Consider the following 20522-nt stretch of genomic DNA (forward strand, 5'->3'; position numbering starts at 1 on the left):
TGAAAAGCGGGGATATTATATGTTTTAAAAAAAAACGGATACAGGAATCATGAGGATTTACTTCAATAAGTAGTCTTCACTAAAAACCACTGATTATGCCTGTGGTCCCTGCTTTTCTTTAGTCTGATCACTTTTTCTATTTGCTTATAAAAAATTCTGCATCTGCCAGAAACAGTATGGGGTTATCATCAGGACATTATTAAGATGTCAACTCTGGTGGTAGCAGTAACCTAACAAGGGTTCTACCTCTTCAGTGATACAGGAATCCTTGCACAAGAGAACGAAGAAATCTGCAGGTACATCTATGAAGAGAGACAGAGAGCCCTTCCTTTTTTCTGTAGAAAACTGGTTGATGAACTATTAAAAGCATCAGCAATTTTAGTGAAAGTTTATAGTATATCAGTCATTTATTGCACGGAAATCAGTTGATGTGGTAACTCCAAAAGTCTGCAGACTGTTCCCTGACACACACAGCACTCCATTGGTAACCCTGAGCCTCAGTGCAATTCGACCAGAATTGACATTGCTACAGGGCTTTGGGAATATACATTATTGCTTACTTCACAGTCTAAGTCTTACATCTATCACTTGCTAGTTAGGTAACTTTGCTCAGGCAGTTGTCCCTTTCTGTTTCCTCATCTATAAAATAGATAATAATACCTCTTTTGCTAAAAGGATTTAACAAGATGACTTGGCCTTCTCAGTGCCTTAGTGAGCAAAACTTACCGCAATCTTCCTACAAACCATTCTCAATGTGGCAAACACATAGCTCTTGTAAACACTGAAATCATCTCATGCCACCCCTCTGCTCAAAATTCCTTAATAGACGTCTCTGCAATACTCTCAGAATGAAAGCTGAAGTCCTGACAATGGCCCAGAAGACCCTGCACTGTCTGTCTTCATTGCGGGCCTGTTACCTCCTCATCTTCATTTCCTGTACCCCTCTTCCTGGCCCAGGCTGCCCTGATGGCCTGTTCTCCTAGGTGCTTCACAAACCTTATAGTCACATTCCTGTCTCAGAACCTTTGCACTGTTTCCCTGCAGGGAACACCTTCCTCCAAACAGCCACGTAGCTCGCCTCCTCTTATCCTTCAACTCTCTGCTCAATCGTGCCCTTCTTGGTGTGGCTCTATTTAAAATGACGGTCCCTTTCCTAGCCCGCCTGATTCCTTCCATCCTGTTCTGTTTGTTTCTGTAACACCCGATCCTCTCTAATGTATGATATCACTGACTTGTTATGTTTTTAACGTATTTTTTTCCCCTCGCTGGAATGTTGCATCATAAAATCAGATAGCTTTTGTTGTTGTTGGTTTTGTTCACTCATTTATCCCCAGCACCTGCAACAGTGCCTGGCATAAAGTACTCAAAATATATTTGATCTAGGGCCAGGCGCGGTGGCTCAAGCCTGTAATCTCAGCACTTTGGGAGGCCGAGGCAGGTGGATCACATGGTCAAGAGATTGAGACCATCCTGGTCAACATGGTGAAACCCCGTCTCTACTAAAAATACAAAAAACTAGCTGGGCATGGTGTTGCATGCCTTGAGTCCCAGCTACTCAGGAGGCTGAGGCAGGAGAATTGCCTGAACCCAGGAGGCAGAGGTTGTGATGAGCTGAGATCGCGCCATTGCACTCCAGCCTGGGTAACCAGAGCGAAACTCCGTCTCAAAAAAAAAAAAAAAAAAAAAAAAAAAAATATATATATATATATATATATATATATATATATATTTGATCAATGAATAATGAGTAAATAGTAGAGAGTTTCTGCATTAGTATTTGGCTGGATTCACTTCTGTATGACTCAGTTCATAGCTACCTCTTCCATCATTCTTCTCCACGGGGCTGCACATGGCAGGGTAATCATTCTTCCCAAGGAAGTGCAGGTTGGTTGTGAATCCAGACAGGCTCCAGCTACCTCGGAACACGATCATTTCCCATTTCTCCGCTTTTACAAAATATCTGCACAGAAGTATGCCTTTGAGTGAGCATTCGAGAGTCTCCAAAGAACACTGCTTTTTTTTTGTAGTCTTGCTGTGGGGTCGGGGGGTGGGGATCTCCACAAAACTCAGTCTTGCCAAGGGCCACAATTTCTCTCTTTTTTATGTCCTGAAATATAAAGTTAGCTCAGGATCTCTTTTTCAGCCATAGCTGATAGTGCCTGGGTCCTGTCTCCACCAGACACTGGGCCCGTTGGCTACGAGTTAAGTCTCAGACACACTCTGCCCAGCTTAACTGCTGCTGATGAGAAAGGAAGAGTCACACCACAGTCAAACAATGTGCTCCTGGATGGACCTGAACGTGCAAAGGATGCTGGAGGTAAGGTAAATAGTGAAGAGTTTAAAGATGACTTTCTCTTAAATCATAGTCTGCAAATTCCTTCTCCTCTTCCCTTTTCCCATAAAAACAAGGAGCATAAATGAAGTTGAAGAAGATGACAGATGGCTTCAGAGAGAAAACGTGAGCAGTTGCTTTGTTTTTATTTGGGCAGACACGATGAGAGAGGCTCACGCCACAGCATGAGAGGGACCGGTATGGCTGCTGAGCAATGATTGACAGTATCCTAACGAGCTTCCCTTGGATGAAAAGTAGACGGCTGCACATGGGAACCACACTGCTCTACTCTTAAGGAGAAATGAGAATAAACAAAACCACCTTACCCAGCAGCTGACTTGAAGACGATACTTCCCTGAGCTACCGCTTCAGCAACGTTAAAAATGCGGAAGAGCACAGGGCTGTGTATGAATACCGCTGCAAGAAATGACAGTAGTTTGTGCTCATTCAAAGGGTGTAAGTTCCAAGCCCGCCCCCCGGTGAACCTCTGAAAGCATCATCAATTGGGACACACTTCTATTCTTGTCTTCCATCCACAAATGTAATGCCTTTCCATCTTAACTAAGCACTTCTCGTGCACTGTGGCCGTAATTTTGTGGTTTGAGGTGTGACAGCAAAACGAGCCTGGATTTAAACTCTTCCTTCGCAATTTCACGTAGAGAAGATTCATTCTTACCGTAGATCTCAGAACCTCAGCATTGGATGTGTCTTTTTTCTTTCCTTATTGAATACTTGCACTTTGGGCCCATTATCAAGTAACACAAGAGCTGCTTGAAAACAAGCACTGTGGTATCACAACTGCCGATCTGCTCACAGAGACGGCTGCTGAGTGACTCAAGGGCAGCGAGCGTCCACAGCCTGAATTCACTGGACAGAGGGATGATCCCCGTCCCAGGCAGAGTGGAGCAGGAGGGCATAAGGTTTCATCATACTGCACAGAACGGTGTGCAATTTAAAACTTGTCAACTGTTTCTGAAATTTTTCATTTAATATTTTTGGACTGCTACTGACTGTGGGTAACCGAAGCTGCAGAAGGTGAAACTGTTACTCAGGGAACTACTATATTCCAACAGCACAATTCCTGTAAGCATGTGAAAACCTAAGTCAGCATAATATTGGTACAACATATCGATTTGCTTGCCTACCTTGTGAGTTAGCAACGTACTAAGCTCATTTCTAACTGCAAACTATTAAACTTCCTCTAAGGGTGGCATTGCACTATACTTTGTGGGGAGAGATGCAGAAAACTGTCAAGGTAAGTTTCTGAGTGCTAAGGGAATATAAAGAGACACGGGGGGCCGGGCACAGTGGCTCACACCTGTAATCCCAGCACTTTTGGAGGCTGGGGTGGGCAGATCACCAGGTCAAGAGATTGAGAGCATCCTGGCCAACATGGTAAAACCCCGTATCTACTAAAAACACAAAGATTAATTAGCCAGGTGGGGTGGCAAATGCCTGTAGTCCCAGCTCCTTGGGAGGCTGATGCAGGAGAATTGTTTGAACCCAGCAGGCAGATGGTGCAGTAAGCCAAGATCACGCCACTGCACTCCAGCCTGGGACAGAGCGAGACTCCATCTCAAAAAAAGAGAGAGAGACATTGGGATGCCGATCTCAGGTAGAAAGGCAAAGAATGCTTCATACTTCTAAGATATTACCTTGGCTCCCTGAGCAACGCCTAAGTTGGAGTTAGCTAAATGTAGATGTGGGTGAGTGAGAGCGGACATGATTAGCAAAAGGAAGAGCTTGAGCGCCGAGGTGAAGGGAAGAAAGTGTATCCTGAAGGACACACAGGGACAGGAGGCAGGAAGGCTTTCTCTGCTAACCTAAGGAGTCTGGGTTTGACCCTGCATGGAGAGCTGCTAGGAGAATTTGGGTAAGGCAAAGACACAACTATTACATTTTAGAAAAAATGATACCACTGGTAATACAGAAAATGTATCAGAGTTGAAGCGACTGGGTACATGATGGTTCAAGTCCCTGAGAATGAGAACGGACAGAGACCTTCTAAGGGGGTGGCGGATAGAGGGAATTCATGACGAACTCCGTTTGGAATATGTCGAGTTCATATATTCAGAGAAATGTTTCGGGTAGTGGGGAAGACATGATGTGGGCATAAGAGAGAAAAAGCATTTGAGAGCACTGATACCATGCAGTGGTTATCACGGCACGAGAGCACTGACACCGTCACGCAGTGGTTATCATGGCATGAGATCACTGACGCCACGCAGTGGTTATCACGGCACACACGGTCTCTTGACACATTCTTCACTTCATGTCTTCACTGACTAGAAATAAACTCCATGAGGGTGAGAACTTTACTTCTTTGTTTCCACCATCTAGAACTGGCCTGAACCACAGTGAGCACTCAGCAAAAATTTACTGAAAAGATGAATTCTTCAGCATTGCAGTTGAAACGATGTCTTCAGATGTGTTTACTCTTTACATGCAGCGGAAATGAAATAGGGCATAGAGTGAAACTGTAGGCAAAACACTGGGTGGATAATGCTGTTTGATGCTGAAAAAGCAGCAGGGAGGAATTAGGAAAACAAGAGATAATGAAGTCCTAGAAGACAATGGAAGCAATGATGGAAAACTGCTTTAAATGTCGTAGATCACTAGGACGGAATTCATAAATGACCTCATAAAGAAGTCCACGGTGGTTTCCTTGCAGAGGTGGGAGCAGAATCAGAGTGTTAAGTATCGGGGGATTAAGAGGATAATTGAGAGTGAGAAGAAAACAGCAGTAGCTCCTGCCAGAAATACTGAGTAAGAAATCATTTTGTCTATGTTTTTACATTTTTATGGAGCGCTGTTATGATTAAGTAAGAAATGAGTAGCGAAGTTGAGGCTGAAGACCGGACAGAAACAGGAGGAAGATGGACAGACAGTGTAAGACCAGATCTGATTAGCTTCCAGCTATAACCTGAGTTGCACGCGTGCACACATTCAGTAAATGCTTATTAATTGAATGAATATATGTTTGAATAAGGTAACGATGAAACATGTGAATGTGTGTGGGTCAGAATCAGGAAACAGGTCGAACAGTAGCTTTGACTGGTGTGGGAGGAGGCCTCGTCTGCCTCTGTGTCTTACTTCTTCCAGGCAAACACAGCTTGACTCCCGTGAGTTTTTGTTCTTTTCTGGATATTAAGGGGCTAATGACTTTCTGCTCCCTAAATCCAAACCCTTGGATTTGGATTACACACAATTCCAGATGATGTGATCGCACGTCTATCCTTCTCCTCCAGCCTACGTTTTCTAGTTCCGCTTAACTCCGCCGTGCCTTGAATAACTCGTTTTATTTTACCTACATGTACACAACCTCATCTCGCCCTCTTAACCAACTCACCCACATTCTACCTGGTCTCCCTATTCCGCCTCCGAGCAATTGCAGACATTACCTGAGATTTCAAGGCAAACTTTCTGTTTTGCAACCAAACCTGTCTCCTGGTAAATGCATGAGAAAAACCTCACCTCCTTTATGAAGTTGTCAGAGACTCCTTACAAAATACTAACTCAACGTTATAACTCATCTGCTATTTTTATGAGTGGATTAGCTTCAGATTGTTTTTCCATGGAGACACACAGGAGGTATAGTGTTTACTAGCGTAGCACGTTCCTCATGAGGACACCCTGGAACGCTGATCTTTTCCCTGAGCACTTGCAGTAAATTCTCCTTTTTTCCTCCTATTCTTAATGAATATGAATTATGTTATAAGAATAACATTAAATCATCTCTAAGTTAGTACTTTCATAAATTCTCACATAGCTATCAGTAACAAGTATTTTTCACAAAATCACACCAGTACTCCAGACTCTTTGAATAGGTTCGAACACAATTAATGCAGCCTTAAATATTCGAATGGACAGAAAACTTTTCACCATATGGCTGCAGACTGTACCTCTCTGACCAGCCATCTTATCAGTCTGAATTTCTGGTGATGACGGGATTTAGAAAAGGCGTGCCTTCACTGAATTTACCACGAATACTATGACAGCAATTCAAAGATTATGCCTTATTCTTAAGTACAATGTGGAAAATGTTGATTTATAATACAGAGGTTGTATTTGTTATCTATTAATCATTGCATACTAAATTACCCAATGACATAGAGGCTTAATGTAGTTATTAAAACTGTCTCATACAGTTTCTATTAATCAGAATTCTAGGGAGAGCTTACCTGGGTGATTCTGGCTCTAGCTCTCTCATGAGGTTGCAGTCAAGACGTCAGTAGGGCCTGCAGTCATCTGAAGGGTCCACAGGGGCTGAAGATGTGCTTTTAGGTGGCCCACTTTCATGCCTGTCAAGTTAGTGTTGGCTTTTGGTAGGAGGCCTCAGTTCCTCACCACGTGGTCTCTCTTCCCTCCACCTCCATGAGGCTGCTGGAGTGTCTTCATGTTACATAGCAGGCGGCTTTTCCTGGAGAGTGCTACAAGAGGGCGAGGCAGAAGTCTCAAAACCTTTTACGTTCAGCCTGGGCTCACACGCCATCACCCCTGCAATGTCTTGTAAGTTACACAGGTCAGAAGTCTCAAAACCTTTTATGTTCAGCCTGGGCTCACACGCCATCACCCCTGCAATGTCTTGTAAGTTACACAGGTCAGCCTAATTCAGTGTGGCAGGAAACTGTGCAGAAGCATGAATACCAGCACTTGGTGACTGATGGGTCCTCCTGACCTGGGTTTTGCAGAACTGAGGTAAGAAAGAACTGCATGTATGCCTACAGAGGTATTCCTGTGTACCATATTTCCAGATTATGTGTTTATGATGCTTACCTTTATCTGTCAACTTGAGTGTATCAAAAGGTGTCCAAATTTAACATTATCTCTGGGTATGTCTGTGAGGGTGTTTCCAGAAGAGATTAGCTTCCGAATCAACTGACCCAATAAAGTAGACTGCTCCTCCAATGTAGGTGAACGTCATCAAACATAGGTGGCAAAAGGAGGAATCTGCCTGTTTTCCTTTCTGCCTGCCTACTTGAGTTGCAACACAGTTGCTCGTGGACTGGAAATTACACCACCTGGGATTACCCAGGCTCCTACTGATTTTTTTTTTTTTTTGCTTGTTTGTTTTTTTGAGACAGAGTCTCACTCTGTTGTCCAGGATGGAGTGTAGTGGCACAATGTAGGCTTAGTGGAACCTCTGCCTTCTGTGTTCAAGCGATTCTCCTGCCTCAGCCTCCTGAGTAGCTGGGATCACAGGCATGTGCCACCACGCCTGGCTAATTTATAAATTTTTTTTAGTAGAGACGGGTTTTCAGCATGTAAGTCAGGATGATCTCGCTCTCCTGACCTCATGATCTGCCCACTTCAGCCTCCCAAATTACTGGGATTACACGCCAGAGCCACCACTCCCGGCCAATTCTGTTTTATGTATCTGTTTTCCTATTAGGATTTCTCTTACATTAAAATGCTTTGTTTAGCTCAAGTTCTTTACATTTTCATTACTTACCTTAGGGCCTTTGCTGCAATTAGTGCTAAATAAAGATTCACTGAAAATAAAGAGACACCAATATATGAATTTTGGCATACATATTTTTTACATTTATTTTCAAACATTTAAGGGACAGCGAAGAGTCCAGCTCAGTTTTCATTCAGCTAAGTCAGCTGGCTATATTTACTGCAAATGCCCATGCATGATTTCAAGGGCATAATGGATATTGCAGGGACTCCGAGTCCTCTTCCAAGAGAACTGGAACCCCTGCTGGGATGTGGATAGCAGATGTGTAGTCCTGACAACAGGGACTGTGTTGTATTGCTGGATTAGATGTTCATTAAGGGAAAGTGGTGTATATGAGCTTTCTACTCAAGATTTACCACTAATGCTTTCCAGACCCACAGGAATCTTCTGCATTTGTTTTTCTCCGCTAATTTTAAGAGAATTAAAATTAGCCATGAGAAGTCAGAGACCAGTCCCACGTCTCAAAGATGTGGAGATTTTTCGCATCTAACCTTCTAACCGACTTGCAGTAGAATAAAGGCCTGACAAAATCTTGTTCATGTTACACGTGCTCATGTGCCCTGAACACAGATGTGTAATCCAGAAAAATGAATGCAAGCACAATGGAACAAGGTTCAGCAACCTCCACCGCCAGCCGATTGCAGTGATACTGCGCGTAACAGGCTGGCAAAGACTTGGAGCCCAGGGGCAAATTGTTTAATGTATCCATGTCTCTTTTGCCTCCCTGCCTTGTAAAAATAGAGCGACGATGGCTGGACATCCTACAGGACTCTTGTGACAAATGGCTAATAAAAATACAAGCAAAAACACTGTAGGACACACCGTGTAACATGATGACACAGCCTGAGACTCAAGTGCTCTGGGGTAATTAGCAGATTTGGGGCAGTATCTTTTTTATTTTTATTTTTTTTCAGCTGGAAGTTTGTTCAATGCAAAATAATCCTCTCCAATTTTACTGAGGTGGCTGACCACATCCACGACCAAATCCGCCTCTAAACTGGAATTCAGTTGCTGACCCAGACCCCGCCTCGGCTTTCTTGTCGGCACCAGGTGGCACAACACTCCATCTGTAGGTATCTCTGTCGGCTTCCCCTCTGGTGAGTCTTGCAGGCTGCTCACCTTCCAGACCTTTAGGCCGAGGTCTGCCTGGCTCTGGACGGCTGCGGCGTAGGGTGGCAGGCACGGTCTCTGGGGGCAGATGGAGATCATCACGGAGATACTGGATACCCTCATTGGTAAGGTACCCGTAGAAATGTCTCCAGGCAAACTGTTCTTTCACGTAGCCTCGGGACTTGAGAGACTGCATGGCCTTCATGACGTGAAGGTTAGGCACATTCTCGTCTGCCAGCTCTGGGTGCTTAGGCATGTGGACATCCTTCTTGGCCACCATGACTCCCTCCTTAAAAAGGAGCTCATAAATGGCAATCTGGTTCTTCTTAGGCATCAACATCGTGGCGGCTGTAGGGACCAGGGCTGGAGCTGGAAAGGGGGCAGTATCTTCAATGTCACTAAGGTCTGAGCAACCACATCTTCAAGGAGTTCATTCTGTGGTTGACTCAGGTACAGACTCCTTCACTTTATCACGATCTACTTCATCACTTTGTTTGATAGCAAGACCAGTGCTGTTCAATGGGGTCAGGTCAGATGGTGGTAGGGCCAACAAAACGTAAGGAGTCAGGCCGATCAAAAGGATGAATTCATGCCTGTTTGCTCACACTGATGGACTTTAGCCCTGAAATCTTTTTACTCTGATTTATGACTTAAGATACTTTTACATTTTTCTAATAGAGAAGAGTACTGTCTCTCAACTAGAATGTTTTTCAGACTCTTCTGTACACAAGGTAACTCATGGGGCCAGGCGTAGTGGCTCACCCCTGTTAATTCCAACACTGGAAAGCTGAGGCAGGAAGATCACTTGAAGCCAGGAGTTCAAGAACAGCCTGGATAACATGGCAAAACTTTGTATCTGCTAAAAATACAAAAATTATCTGGGCAGGTTGGCATGCCCCTGTACTACCAGCTACTTGGGAGGCTGAGGCAGGAGAGTCGCTTGACCCGGGAGGCAAAGGCTGCAGTGAGTCAAGATTGCACCACTGGACTCCAGTCTAGGCAACAGAGCAACACTCCTACAAAAAAACACAGTTAACTCATAGAAGACTGGCACCTGTATCCCCCATAGGCAAGGCAGATTTATTAGGTGAAGATAACAAAATACTTTCCACTGAGGAAGCAGGCTGGAGGTGGGAGGCTGGATCCAGGCTTGATTTTGTACTACCCTTACCTGTGCTTGTAAGTATAGTTTTTTTTTTTTTTGAGAAGGAGTTTCGCTCTTGTTACCCAGGCTGGAGTGCAATGGCGTGATCTTGGCTCACCGCAGCCTCCGCCTCCTGGGTTGAGGCAATGCTCCTGCCTCAGCCTCCTGAGTAGCTGGGATTACAGGCACATGCCACCATGCCCAGCTAATTTTTTGTATTTTTAGTAGAGACGGGGTTTCACCATGTTGACCAGGATGGTCTCGATCTCTTGACCTCGTGATCCACCTGCCTCGGCCTCCCAAAGCGCTGGGATTACAGGCGTGAGCCACCACGCCCGGCCTTGTAAGTATAGTTTTTGACACACATTTTATTAAACGGAAATGTATTTTGTTCTGAAGGGTTGAAGAAAGGCTAAAGGAGTGGGAAGGAATTTGTGTTAAAAACTTATACAATAAAGGCAAAATTTTCAGCAAATGGAAAGACATCAGAATTGAAATCCACATAAATTATTAACTATGTGAAATGGGTAAGTGGCTTATTATTCAAATGTTACAGATTAGAAAAATGAGACATAAATGTCAACATCTATATGTGTATGACGATTATGTGAGATAAATTTGTGTCTCCATTTTGAGTATTTTGAGGGCAGCAATGAATTAGGGCTTTCTAAAATAGTAAATGGGCCAATCTAAATACGTGATTAAATTTTTTCAGAGATATTTTGTGTGGTATTTACAGCAAGATGAGTATGTATTTTAAATTGATCTTTGATCATGTTTTTATTCTTTTAAACATGTTCTGCCTCATTTTCTCCATAATAATAACTATAATTACATCCATTCCTCATTATAAAGCTGCTCTTCTTTCTTTTCTGACATTCCCGCTTCATTGTCTAATGATGGTGAAGCTGCCCCTGAGGTTATGTATAAAATTCAGGAGGCTGGGAAGGAATGTTACATGCAGTCCACATTGTATGTGAAATGGACAGAAGGCAGGATGGTAGAGTCCCTGGCGAGGGCTTCACCCTCAAGCCTGGACCCCATGGCCCTAAATGAAAACACTTATTGCTGTTCTCCTGCTCAAATGTTGCTTTCTCGAAAACCACCCTGGCCCACCATGCCCCCTATCGTGTACCTATAAAAACCCCAAACTCCACTGGCCAAGAAATAGAGCGGCACGGTAGAGAAGGAAGGAAGAGAAGTGTCTGAATGTCGAACAGGCAGCTGGACAGTCACAGAGGAGTTCGACTGGGGACAGCTGAGCTCCAGGGGAAGATCATCTTCCCACTTCATCCCCTTTCCAGCCCCCCAACCCACAGAGAGCCATCTCCATTACACAATAAAACCTCTGCGTTCGTTCACCATCTTTCAAATTCATGTGACCTGATTCTTCCAGAACACTGGACAAGAACCCAGATACTAAGAGGACAGAGCGTATGTCACCCCGACTCTCCACTGAGCTGTTTAACACTTAGCCATCTGTGGATAGCAACTGTTAAAGGAGCATTAACTGTAACACATGCCTTCTGGGACTCCACAGGTCATGGGCAACTAAGAGACACTGCCGCTGGCTCCCAAAGGCACTCGCTCTGGCTCTCGCACCCACTCACCTGCGTGCTCCCCATCCTGCAAAGGGTTTGAGCTCTGCAATCAAGCAAAATAAGCTTCCACCAATCCTGTACACGTTCTCTGTGGCAAGTCTCACAAGAGGGTCAGGAAACTCTCACATCTCATAGGTATTATTCCACTTTAGTTACCTGCAAAATCAATTTGCCAGAATTAGTGTTTACTACATAAGCTAAACACCTATTTCAACACGCGTGAGCTTCTAAAAATCAAATCCATGTTGTTCTGTCCAATTTTGGCTAAGGCTTCATAATCTCTTTCCTTAAAACATCAGCTTAAATTTTACCATTACTTTTCTCTCTTCCTTCCCCTTATCCTATTAAATTATTACTAGAGACATTAAAAAAATCATTTCCTTTCGCTTTCCTTTCACATACTTGGATTCCTCAATAGAGATTTTATATAGAAAACATTTGACATTATAGTCTACCTTTTCATAGTTAAAATTATATATTTCATTAAAAAGAGAAGTCTATTTTTCAGACTTGTAGGACTCTGGGAAGTAGACTTGTAGGAAAAAAATGACTTTCTATTTACTTGCAGATAACTAATCACATGTCTGTAATTAGTAAGAGACCCACTATAAGTAATTTATCTTTTTCTTATGACCTTGTGTTTCCCAACATATTGTCAAGTGAAAGATGTTTTAAGAATGCTCCTATATTCCTACATTATTTTATTGCATTGTACATCAATTTTGCATTTTCTGTTTCTCTTACGATCCTAGCCTTTCCTTTATTTGAAGTAATTGTCCAGTTGATAGAAAACTGTTTAATTTGGTTATTTTAATTACTTCAAAGAGAAATGCTAATGTAGAATGATTTTTTAACATATCTTTTACAGACTCAAAATACACACCACTATTATAAAAATCTCCCCGCACAGCTCATATTACCCCCCACTCCTATCCCATGATTCCCTAGCTTGTTGAATGTACTTAAGCATCCTTTTTAATCTGTATTGCTATCATGTGTTTTTCTAATCTGTTCCCCATAGTAACAGTGAATTACTTGAGGACACAGATCTTATCTTTTTCAACTCTATTTTCAGCACCTTGCATTGTGAGTGGTTATAAGTAGTTCAATAAATAGCAGTTTATGTCAAAATAAATGTCAGCTAATTTTTATTTATATTCAAAGATAAAATTTTATTTGTCATCATTACCTTAACCCAGACTAATTTATTTTATTTGTTTCAAATAACATCAATAAAAATGTGACAATAACCATGCTTGTCCTTAGACTAACAGCAATGTTTAGAAGCAGTTTCATGATATAGTTCCATTTTTTTTAAATTTAAAATATTTGCTTCTATATTCCTTGAGTTTTCTCAAAGAAATCTTTGAACTAATTTTTGATTTCTCATATTTCTATTTGGTTATCTTTAAGACATTCTTTAAATTTCATCAGTAATCTTCATGGAAATTACATTGTGCCCAAAACATCATAAAATATTACCACGTATAATGATACTTCAGAGTTCATCTGAACCAAAATTCAAAAAATTGGAAATGAAATTCTTTGGATTGATTGATATTCATGTACCCAGAAAGATAGGTACAATATTGATTCATTTTATTATTTCCAAAGAGAAGGTGTGAAAATAAACTAGAACACAATTGAGTTGACAGACTGAGTCTGTGTTTATATAACTGAAAAGGCTAGACCACAGTGTGGTTTAGTGGTGATACAGTAATTTAGATAATAATTAAATCTCAGAAACAGTCAAATCATGTGCTCCTGGATGGAACCGAACATGCAAAATATGCTGGAGGTAAGATAAGTATTATTGGTTCACACAAATCTGATACATTGGATAGGGGCTTTTCTCCATTCATTTACTTAAGGATCCAGATTCCAGTCCCATATACACCATTCAACATGGTTGCAGCATGGTAAGCAACCCCAGAAGCAGCATGTCCGCTCTTAATTGCCTTGGGCCAAAATTTTATGTCACTGTTGGTGCCCTTTATTTGGCTAAAACTAGTCATAAAGACCTGCTAGACCTTCCGTTGGCCAGTCTCTACCTAGTTACCCCCGACCCCTGTCACCATGTATTAATTAAATTCACTCTCATTCCTGTATACACAATGGACTGGCCTCTCTCCAAGTGACCCAACACAAAGGCATCCAGTCTCTGTCTGGAGTTTAAAGGTCAGGGTCACTGGTTGTGCTTGTTAAGGAGTATAGAACCAGACATGGGAATTCACTGGCAGTCTCTACCACAGGATGTTTTGATCAAGTATGCTACATTGAATGCCTTTCACAATCAAAACACAGTCCTAGGTAGTTACATTTTTATATATCACAATTTAATTAGATGTAGAGACAAAGAACAGAAAACAAACAAAAAATATAACCATAGCCTTGCTTTTTAAATCACTTCTCACAGAAAATATCAGTATTGTTAGTACAAATGTTTGGAAAGACCGGAATTGATCACGTAAGATTTAACATCAACTGAGTTAGGACTTTTGGCTTCTTTAACTGTTTTATTTTTCACAACTTTAAGTAAAAGCTAAATGAGTATTTTTTATGTACTGAGAAAAAACTGAGGTCATTTTACGAGCTATAAAATGATCATACATCTCACTAGTTGTGCAGTTCAAACTAAGAGGATGAAAGAACAGTTACAATTCATACTTTTTCAGTGGAGACATTGAACTAATAACATTACAGGAAGCTCGAGGATAATTTGCTGTATGTTTTTTCTTCCCTTCCCTTTCAGTCAGATCCTCGTAACATCTGTGCAAACCACAGGCTCTAAACTGTGGCTAGAGATGGTCTCATCACAGTGCATGTTGTAAGGTTTATCTTCTCCAAGCTCTCTGAGGCTGAATAAACATGGTGACTAATGGAGTATTTCTGAGCTTATATTTGACTAAAACACAGCCTCAGATCAATCAGCAAAAATCAGCTATACAATAGGAGGCTTAGAGAAATGATTATTTCTAGGACCATTTCACACCTCTTTAGGAAACAGCGGCTGTTAACCCAAGCCCATCACTTAGAACTTTTCTAACGATTACATGTAACACCGACTAACTTAGTCTGAATTTTCAGTCTAATAGTTTCTTGTGTAAAGCCTTAAGCATAGTTTATTTTTGAACTGGATTCCTGCATTGAGTTGAGAAGCTGCTTGCTTCTTTCAGGTAACGGTAGTGGCTTTTTGTACAACTGAAAAATAAATACTTTCTGTCTCTGCCTTTGTCGATCCATTTGTAAAAAGGAATTATGTAAATTTTGACAGCATAATTGGGAAAAACATATTTAGAGCCCAATTTCCAATAATGCAAAATTCTGAAAACCTTTAAAATAAAAAGGCATTTATTTAATAATTTTATGTTTTGTCTTATTCTGCAAAAAATAAAAAATAAAAATAAAGATGAGGAATCATGTGAAGCAACTTTCAGACATTCAGAACCAAAAAGACAAAAAAAAAAAAAAAAAGAGAGAGAATTAAAGTAAAATATGATGTACCCAGGAATTACATCAGTGAACCAAATACAACCTAAGATTTTGATTTGTGCTTCACAGCAGCCAGCCAAAAGAAAAAAAAAACATATTTCATTATTTCATATAAATAAATTAAGTAAAATGAATGAATAAATAAATAAAGAAAACCAGTGTCTCAGTTCTGAAATATTTTTTGGAACTGAGGACTGAAAGGAATATCTACCATGGACACACTGACAGGGAGATTGGATTAAGTCTTTAAAACCTCTGATAATAGACGTGATATGAAGTTTCTTTTGACTTTTTATTATGTTTCATGATTTTGACAGTAATGGCTAACAATTTCCCATGACCAATTTATTCAACAGTTTTCGGCGGCATATATAATGAGTACTGGGTGTTAAGGAAGCAATGGTGAAGGAGAGACACCCTCTCTACCCTCACGGGGCTCACAGCCCAGTGGAGCTATGAAAATATAGGCAAATGAGTCCTATGATTGGAGAAGCCAGTGAAAAAGGGCAAGGGGGTGCAGAGGTAAAGAGAAGGGTCTTCTAAGCATTGAGGTAAAAGACTGCAGACACCCTAAAGGGAGAAAATAATGGCCATTCTGAGAACTGAAAGTGTGCCCAGTGCACAGAGGGCATGAAGAACGCAGGAAAGGTGAGATGATAGATGTGAGCCGGTAACTAGATTACAAAGGGCTTCATAAGCTGTGTTAAGGAATCTGGCCGTCAACAGGAGGACAATGAACCGAAGCAAAGTTGAATGAAAATAATTCTAGGGTTTATCAAAACAAAACAAAACACCAAAAACAACCAGAAAATTAAATGCACTTCAGCAATGCCATTGGATAAACTAACAAAAAGAAATGCTTATCAAGTGTGAGATGAACAGGGAAATGTAATGCTTATTCTGTGTGACCTGCTACTGGTCCCTAATACAGAATCTGGTTTCTACTCTAAGAGAGACAATACTACAAGAGACACAGCTGGTTCCCTTGCAGTCCTGAGTCTCTTCCAACAGATACGTACTCTATCAGCCTAGCAGAGGTCACACATCTCACATGGCTGCTTGTATCAGCAACAGCAGCAGAGATGCCCCATGGGCTAAGCAGAATCTAACTTGGTGGCTTGTGATGATATTCAATGCCTCATGTTTTCTGCCTTTAAGTGAACATGGATAGTTTCTGCTATCAAACTTAAAACAAAAGCTTGACAGACTGTCAGGAAATTTTTTTGTTATAGTTATGTCTTCAGTGAACTGAGAACAGTGAGCTTTGCTTTCCTGAGAAGACAGGGGCTAAGAAGATTCTTTTCCCTGTGTGTTAGAAGAAAAATGCATGTCTTCTCAATGCAAGCCTCATCCTTTCCAACTATGTGCCCAGGCGTCCCGCACGCAGCAACCCCTTCCCTGATCAGACACATATACCACAGAGCTATCACTTTTTTAGAGCTGGAATTTAATTTCCGTACCCAGTGAAAAATTAAAATGCTTAAGTAATAACATTCAGCAACATTGTCTGCTCTCTGATAATGCACAGAAACAGGACAATTATGCTTTGCCTCGGGTGGCTGATGAGGCCACTTTGAATTTCAGGCATTATTTAATAATATCCACGCTCGCATCTAAGTGCATTGTTATAATTATTGGCCATAAAGATGGGGGTGTGTACACATGGGGGAAATAGTTTTAACTATTTAATTTGATGATGTCACAACACACTCTTGTCATTACCTTTCCTGCAAATTCACATCTATCAACAACATGCAATGCCTTTGTAACTCAGTGTTTCTCTGCATGCATTCTAGTTTAAACTCCGAAAAACCATATAATTACCACTACAAGTGAAGAGGGCTTTAGGGTGCAGTCACCATCAAGGATATATTAAAATAGAAATGAAAACACATTGAGGGACCAGAGAGAAGACTGTGGCATGCTGGTCAGTGAAACTGCATAAGGAATTTCTATGTCTGAATTATTCACAGATTATCTATTTTGGCACCTTTCTTTTCTTTTCTAAGAAAATCCACTCATAGATGGGTCTTAATCTTCTTTTTGGCTGATACAGTTTGGAGAAGGGGTCATCTTTCATACGGGGGTCATGTGTTGAGGAGAATATGGAATAGTGTTAGGACACTTGACGTGGAACCCAGTAACAATGGTTCAAACCCGATGTAATCTCCTTCATAACCTCATAAGTCACAAGGCTTCAGAGTACTTCTTTAGGAAACTGAATTTCCAAATACAATCTGTTCCACAGATATGTGAGGTTAAGCTATTTGGCTCATGAAAAAGAATTGGAAATAACAAAGTTGTGCTTGTTAATCTTAGAAAAAGCGAATTTAGAGGATATAATTGTCTTAGATTGTCTGCCAGGTTTGCCAAAAAGAAACTGGGATTTGATTTATTGATCTTCACTGCTCCAGTGGGTAAAATAACTCCAAGAGGTAAAAGATACAGAAAGCAAATTTTCACTGAATATAAGATATATTTTTAAATTTGAGTCTGTGATAACCATTTGTCATAATTATTTTGTAGAGTATTTTTTTTTTTTTTTGGCCTCAGATGGCAAGTTGCTTAGAGCCTAAGGCCCCTTCCAATTCTATACAATCTAAGATTGTATGAAATGGATTGGGAACAAAGAGAAGGACTGGCATTTAAAGTCTTTTAGTAAGTTTAAATTTATTTCAGTGAAATGGGTCTCTGCAGGATAGGAACCAACTTTCCCCATCTGTATCTCCATCCCCTTCTCCCATGACACACCCCATAATGGTTTCCGGTGGCAGAAGTCCAAGATACAGTAATCCTGTTTCTCTGATGACTCAACATCCTTTTATGCCTGGAGAATCCACTCTAACAGTCAAACAAACTGAATTAGTGCCTAATGCCGAAACCAGAGCACTCTCTGGACTTTAAAGAGTGGCCTGAATCACCAATATTTCTATTCTAATTAGTGTCTCCCTGGAGGAAAAATCACTTTGCTTCACTTCAGTTGATTATGAGAAACTTTTGGGAATACGATTGACCAAAAGAGCCTGAATTTAAAATCCATGTTGAGATTCTCGGGTAGCATGGATCCATACCAAGTATACACAGAGACCGCGAATTGGCATATGCTTCTCACTTTCTCAAAGTAAGTGTTTTGATTTGACTTGATTTGCATTTGGGGTAAGTAACCTTGAAACTGAGATGAATGTATAAGCTGTTTAGAAAGAAGTGCCTAAGTCTGATCTGAATTTTACCTAATCCTTTAAGGAGAAAAATTTTTTGTTATTTATTTGTCCTACTCATATATAGCCTGGCTAGAGCTTCTGGTTGCCAACATGAACTCTCCCTCTTACTATGTGAAAATCTTTCACATGTTCAGATCATTTGTCCTCCTGCTCTGGAAGAGAAGATTTGCTTTTCAGGAAGGCGACATTGCAAAGAAGGCCTGACGCTGGGGGCTCTGCCATAGCTTTTTATTCTAGGACGGAATGCCAAATTCCCTTTATCTTCTGTGGCATGGAAAGTAACTGTGAACTAGAAGTCAAGAAGAGTGAGTGAGAGGGAACCCAAGACAGAGTATGTCTCCTTCACAATGCAGTTTCAGGCAGACTTTTATGACATAATCCTAACATAGAGATTTGTGATTGAGGAAGTGACATTATTCAATGGCATCCTCCTTCCTGCTCTTCCAAGATGCTTTCCAAGTTCCAGAAACTGCGTTTTTAGATAAATAAGGCCATGGGGAAAGGAATTATATCATCATGGCTATTCACACAGAAAAACAAAAAGTCAAGAGAAAACTTTCATCTCATATGTCAGACTTTCATTATTTTTCTTTTTAACATGAAACCACCAATATTTAGAAGAGTATTGGACAGTGAAGTCTCAGTACTCCACTGTTAGAAACTATGGTCTGACTCCAGTTGACCCTGTTCTGAATTAATGTGAAGTTCTTACAGAAATGGAAACGAGTATTTAAGAGTGAACTCTGGGTTCTACTGACAAGAATCAAGTATGCATAGAGAGTCCTGTCATCATCGCAGGTAGCCCTGATAGTCACATTCTACCAACACCACCTCCCAACTACTCACCCTGCTGGGAATCATCTTTATCACTTTCTGCTCTGAATAATTGCTTTATTTTTTCAGAAAAAGGGAGGTAAAAAATTAAATGAGAACAATTTAAGCATCACGTTTACTCGGAATATGTTGCTTTTTAATTTCCAGTTCAACATTTGTCTTTAATTAGGAAGGAAGGATACGTATGTTATATTGTTATAGCTAGTTAATCTTATCATATTTTCTTTTGTCCTAATAAAAATTTTGAACAAATGTTATTCTCTATTTATCCTGATACTAAATTGGTTAGCCACACCCTAAGATCTACTAAGAATCCTGCTTTGGCATGGGAGAGTGAGTGAGATTAGAAGGCGATAGAGGAGATGAACTGAAAAATGGAAGGAATAGAATTCTGGTTGATGTCCTTGTCTCTAAGCTGTGGCAGCAAGTATTTATCCTAAATATGTAAGATTGTTAAATCATGATGAATATCATTTGATTATGGCCTCTTTCAGTAGAAGCCAAACTCCAGATTACATTAATCTCTTTCTCTATATATGTGTTTCCTCTATTATCTTATAATATAGATTAGGTATATGTGGATGTATCTGGTAGAAAAGAAATATCCATCTATTCGGATTCAAGGATCAACAGAATAAAAAAACCACTACTGTTTCCTTTATTAAAAAGCAACATTGTTTTGAGGCTTGATGGCATGCATTTCTTTGTTCTTTCTAAAAATTATACTTTAAGTTCTGGGGTACATGTGTAGAACATGCAGGCTTGTTACATAGTTATACAGGTGCCATGGTGGTTTGCTGCATCCATAAGAGGGCTTATAGTACAGCCTTCTTGGTTCTCTTTCTTAAGAAAAGGGATTAAAATTTGAACCTGCCCAGAGAATGTAAATTTTAACCATCAGTTAGAATTCGGATACCAGTTAGAATCACACATAAGTGATTTCAAATAAAGAACTTTCCACCCAGAATTTTACATCCAGCCAAACTAAGCTTCATAAGCGAAGGAAAAATAAAATCTCTTGTGAACAAGCAAGTACTCAGAGATTTCATCACCACCAGGCCTGTTTTACAAGAGCTTCTGAAAGAACCACTACACAAAGAAAGGAATAACCAGTATCAGCCTTTCTAAAAGATACCAAAAACTAAAGAGCATCACATAATGAAGAATTTGCATCAACTAATGGGCAAAACAGCCAGCTAACATTAAATGGTAGTATTAAACTCACATATATTATTATTAATTCTAAATTTAAATCAACTAAATCCCCAAATCCAAAGACACAGACAGGCAAATTGGATAAAAAGCCAAAACCCATCAGTATGCTGCA

At 40.6% G+C, this 20522-nt stretch overlaps 1 protein-coding gene across 1 annotated transcript; it reads right to left on the minus strand.

Moving 5' to 3' along the window:
* Positions 1 to 8730: 8730 nt before the first annotated feature.
* On the minus strand, positions 8731 to 9256 carry LOC101037248 (small ribosomal subunit protein eS10-like). Its single transcript, XM_039462721.2, has one exon. The coding sequence runs from the start codon at positions 9241 to 9243 to the stop codon at positions 8746 to 8748; it is 498 nt and encodes a 165-aa protein (XP_039318655.1). The 5' UTR covers positions 9244 to 9256; the 3' UTR covers positions 8731 to 8745.
* Between the last annotated feature and the right edge of the window lie 11266 nt (positions 9257 to 20522).

The sequence above is a fragment of the Saimiri boliviensis genome, chromosome 4, assembly GCF_048565385.1.
Source record: "Saimiri boliviensis isolate mSaiBol1 chromosome 4, mSaiBol1.pri, whole genome shotgun sequence".
Taxonomy (NCBI): domain Eukaryota; kingdom Metazoa; phylum Chordata; class Mammalia; order Primates; family Cebidae; genus Saimiri; species Saimiri boliviensis.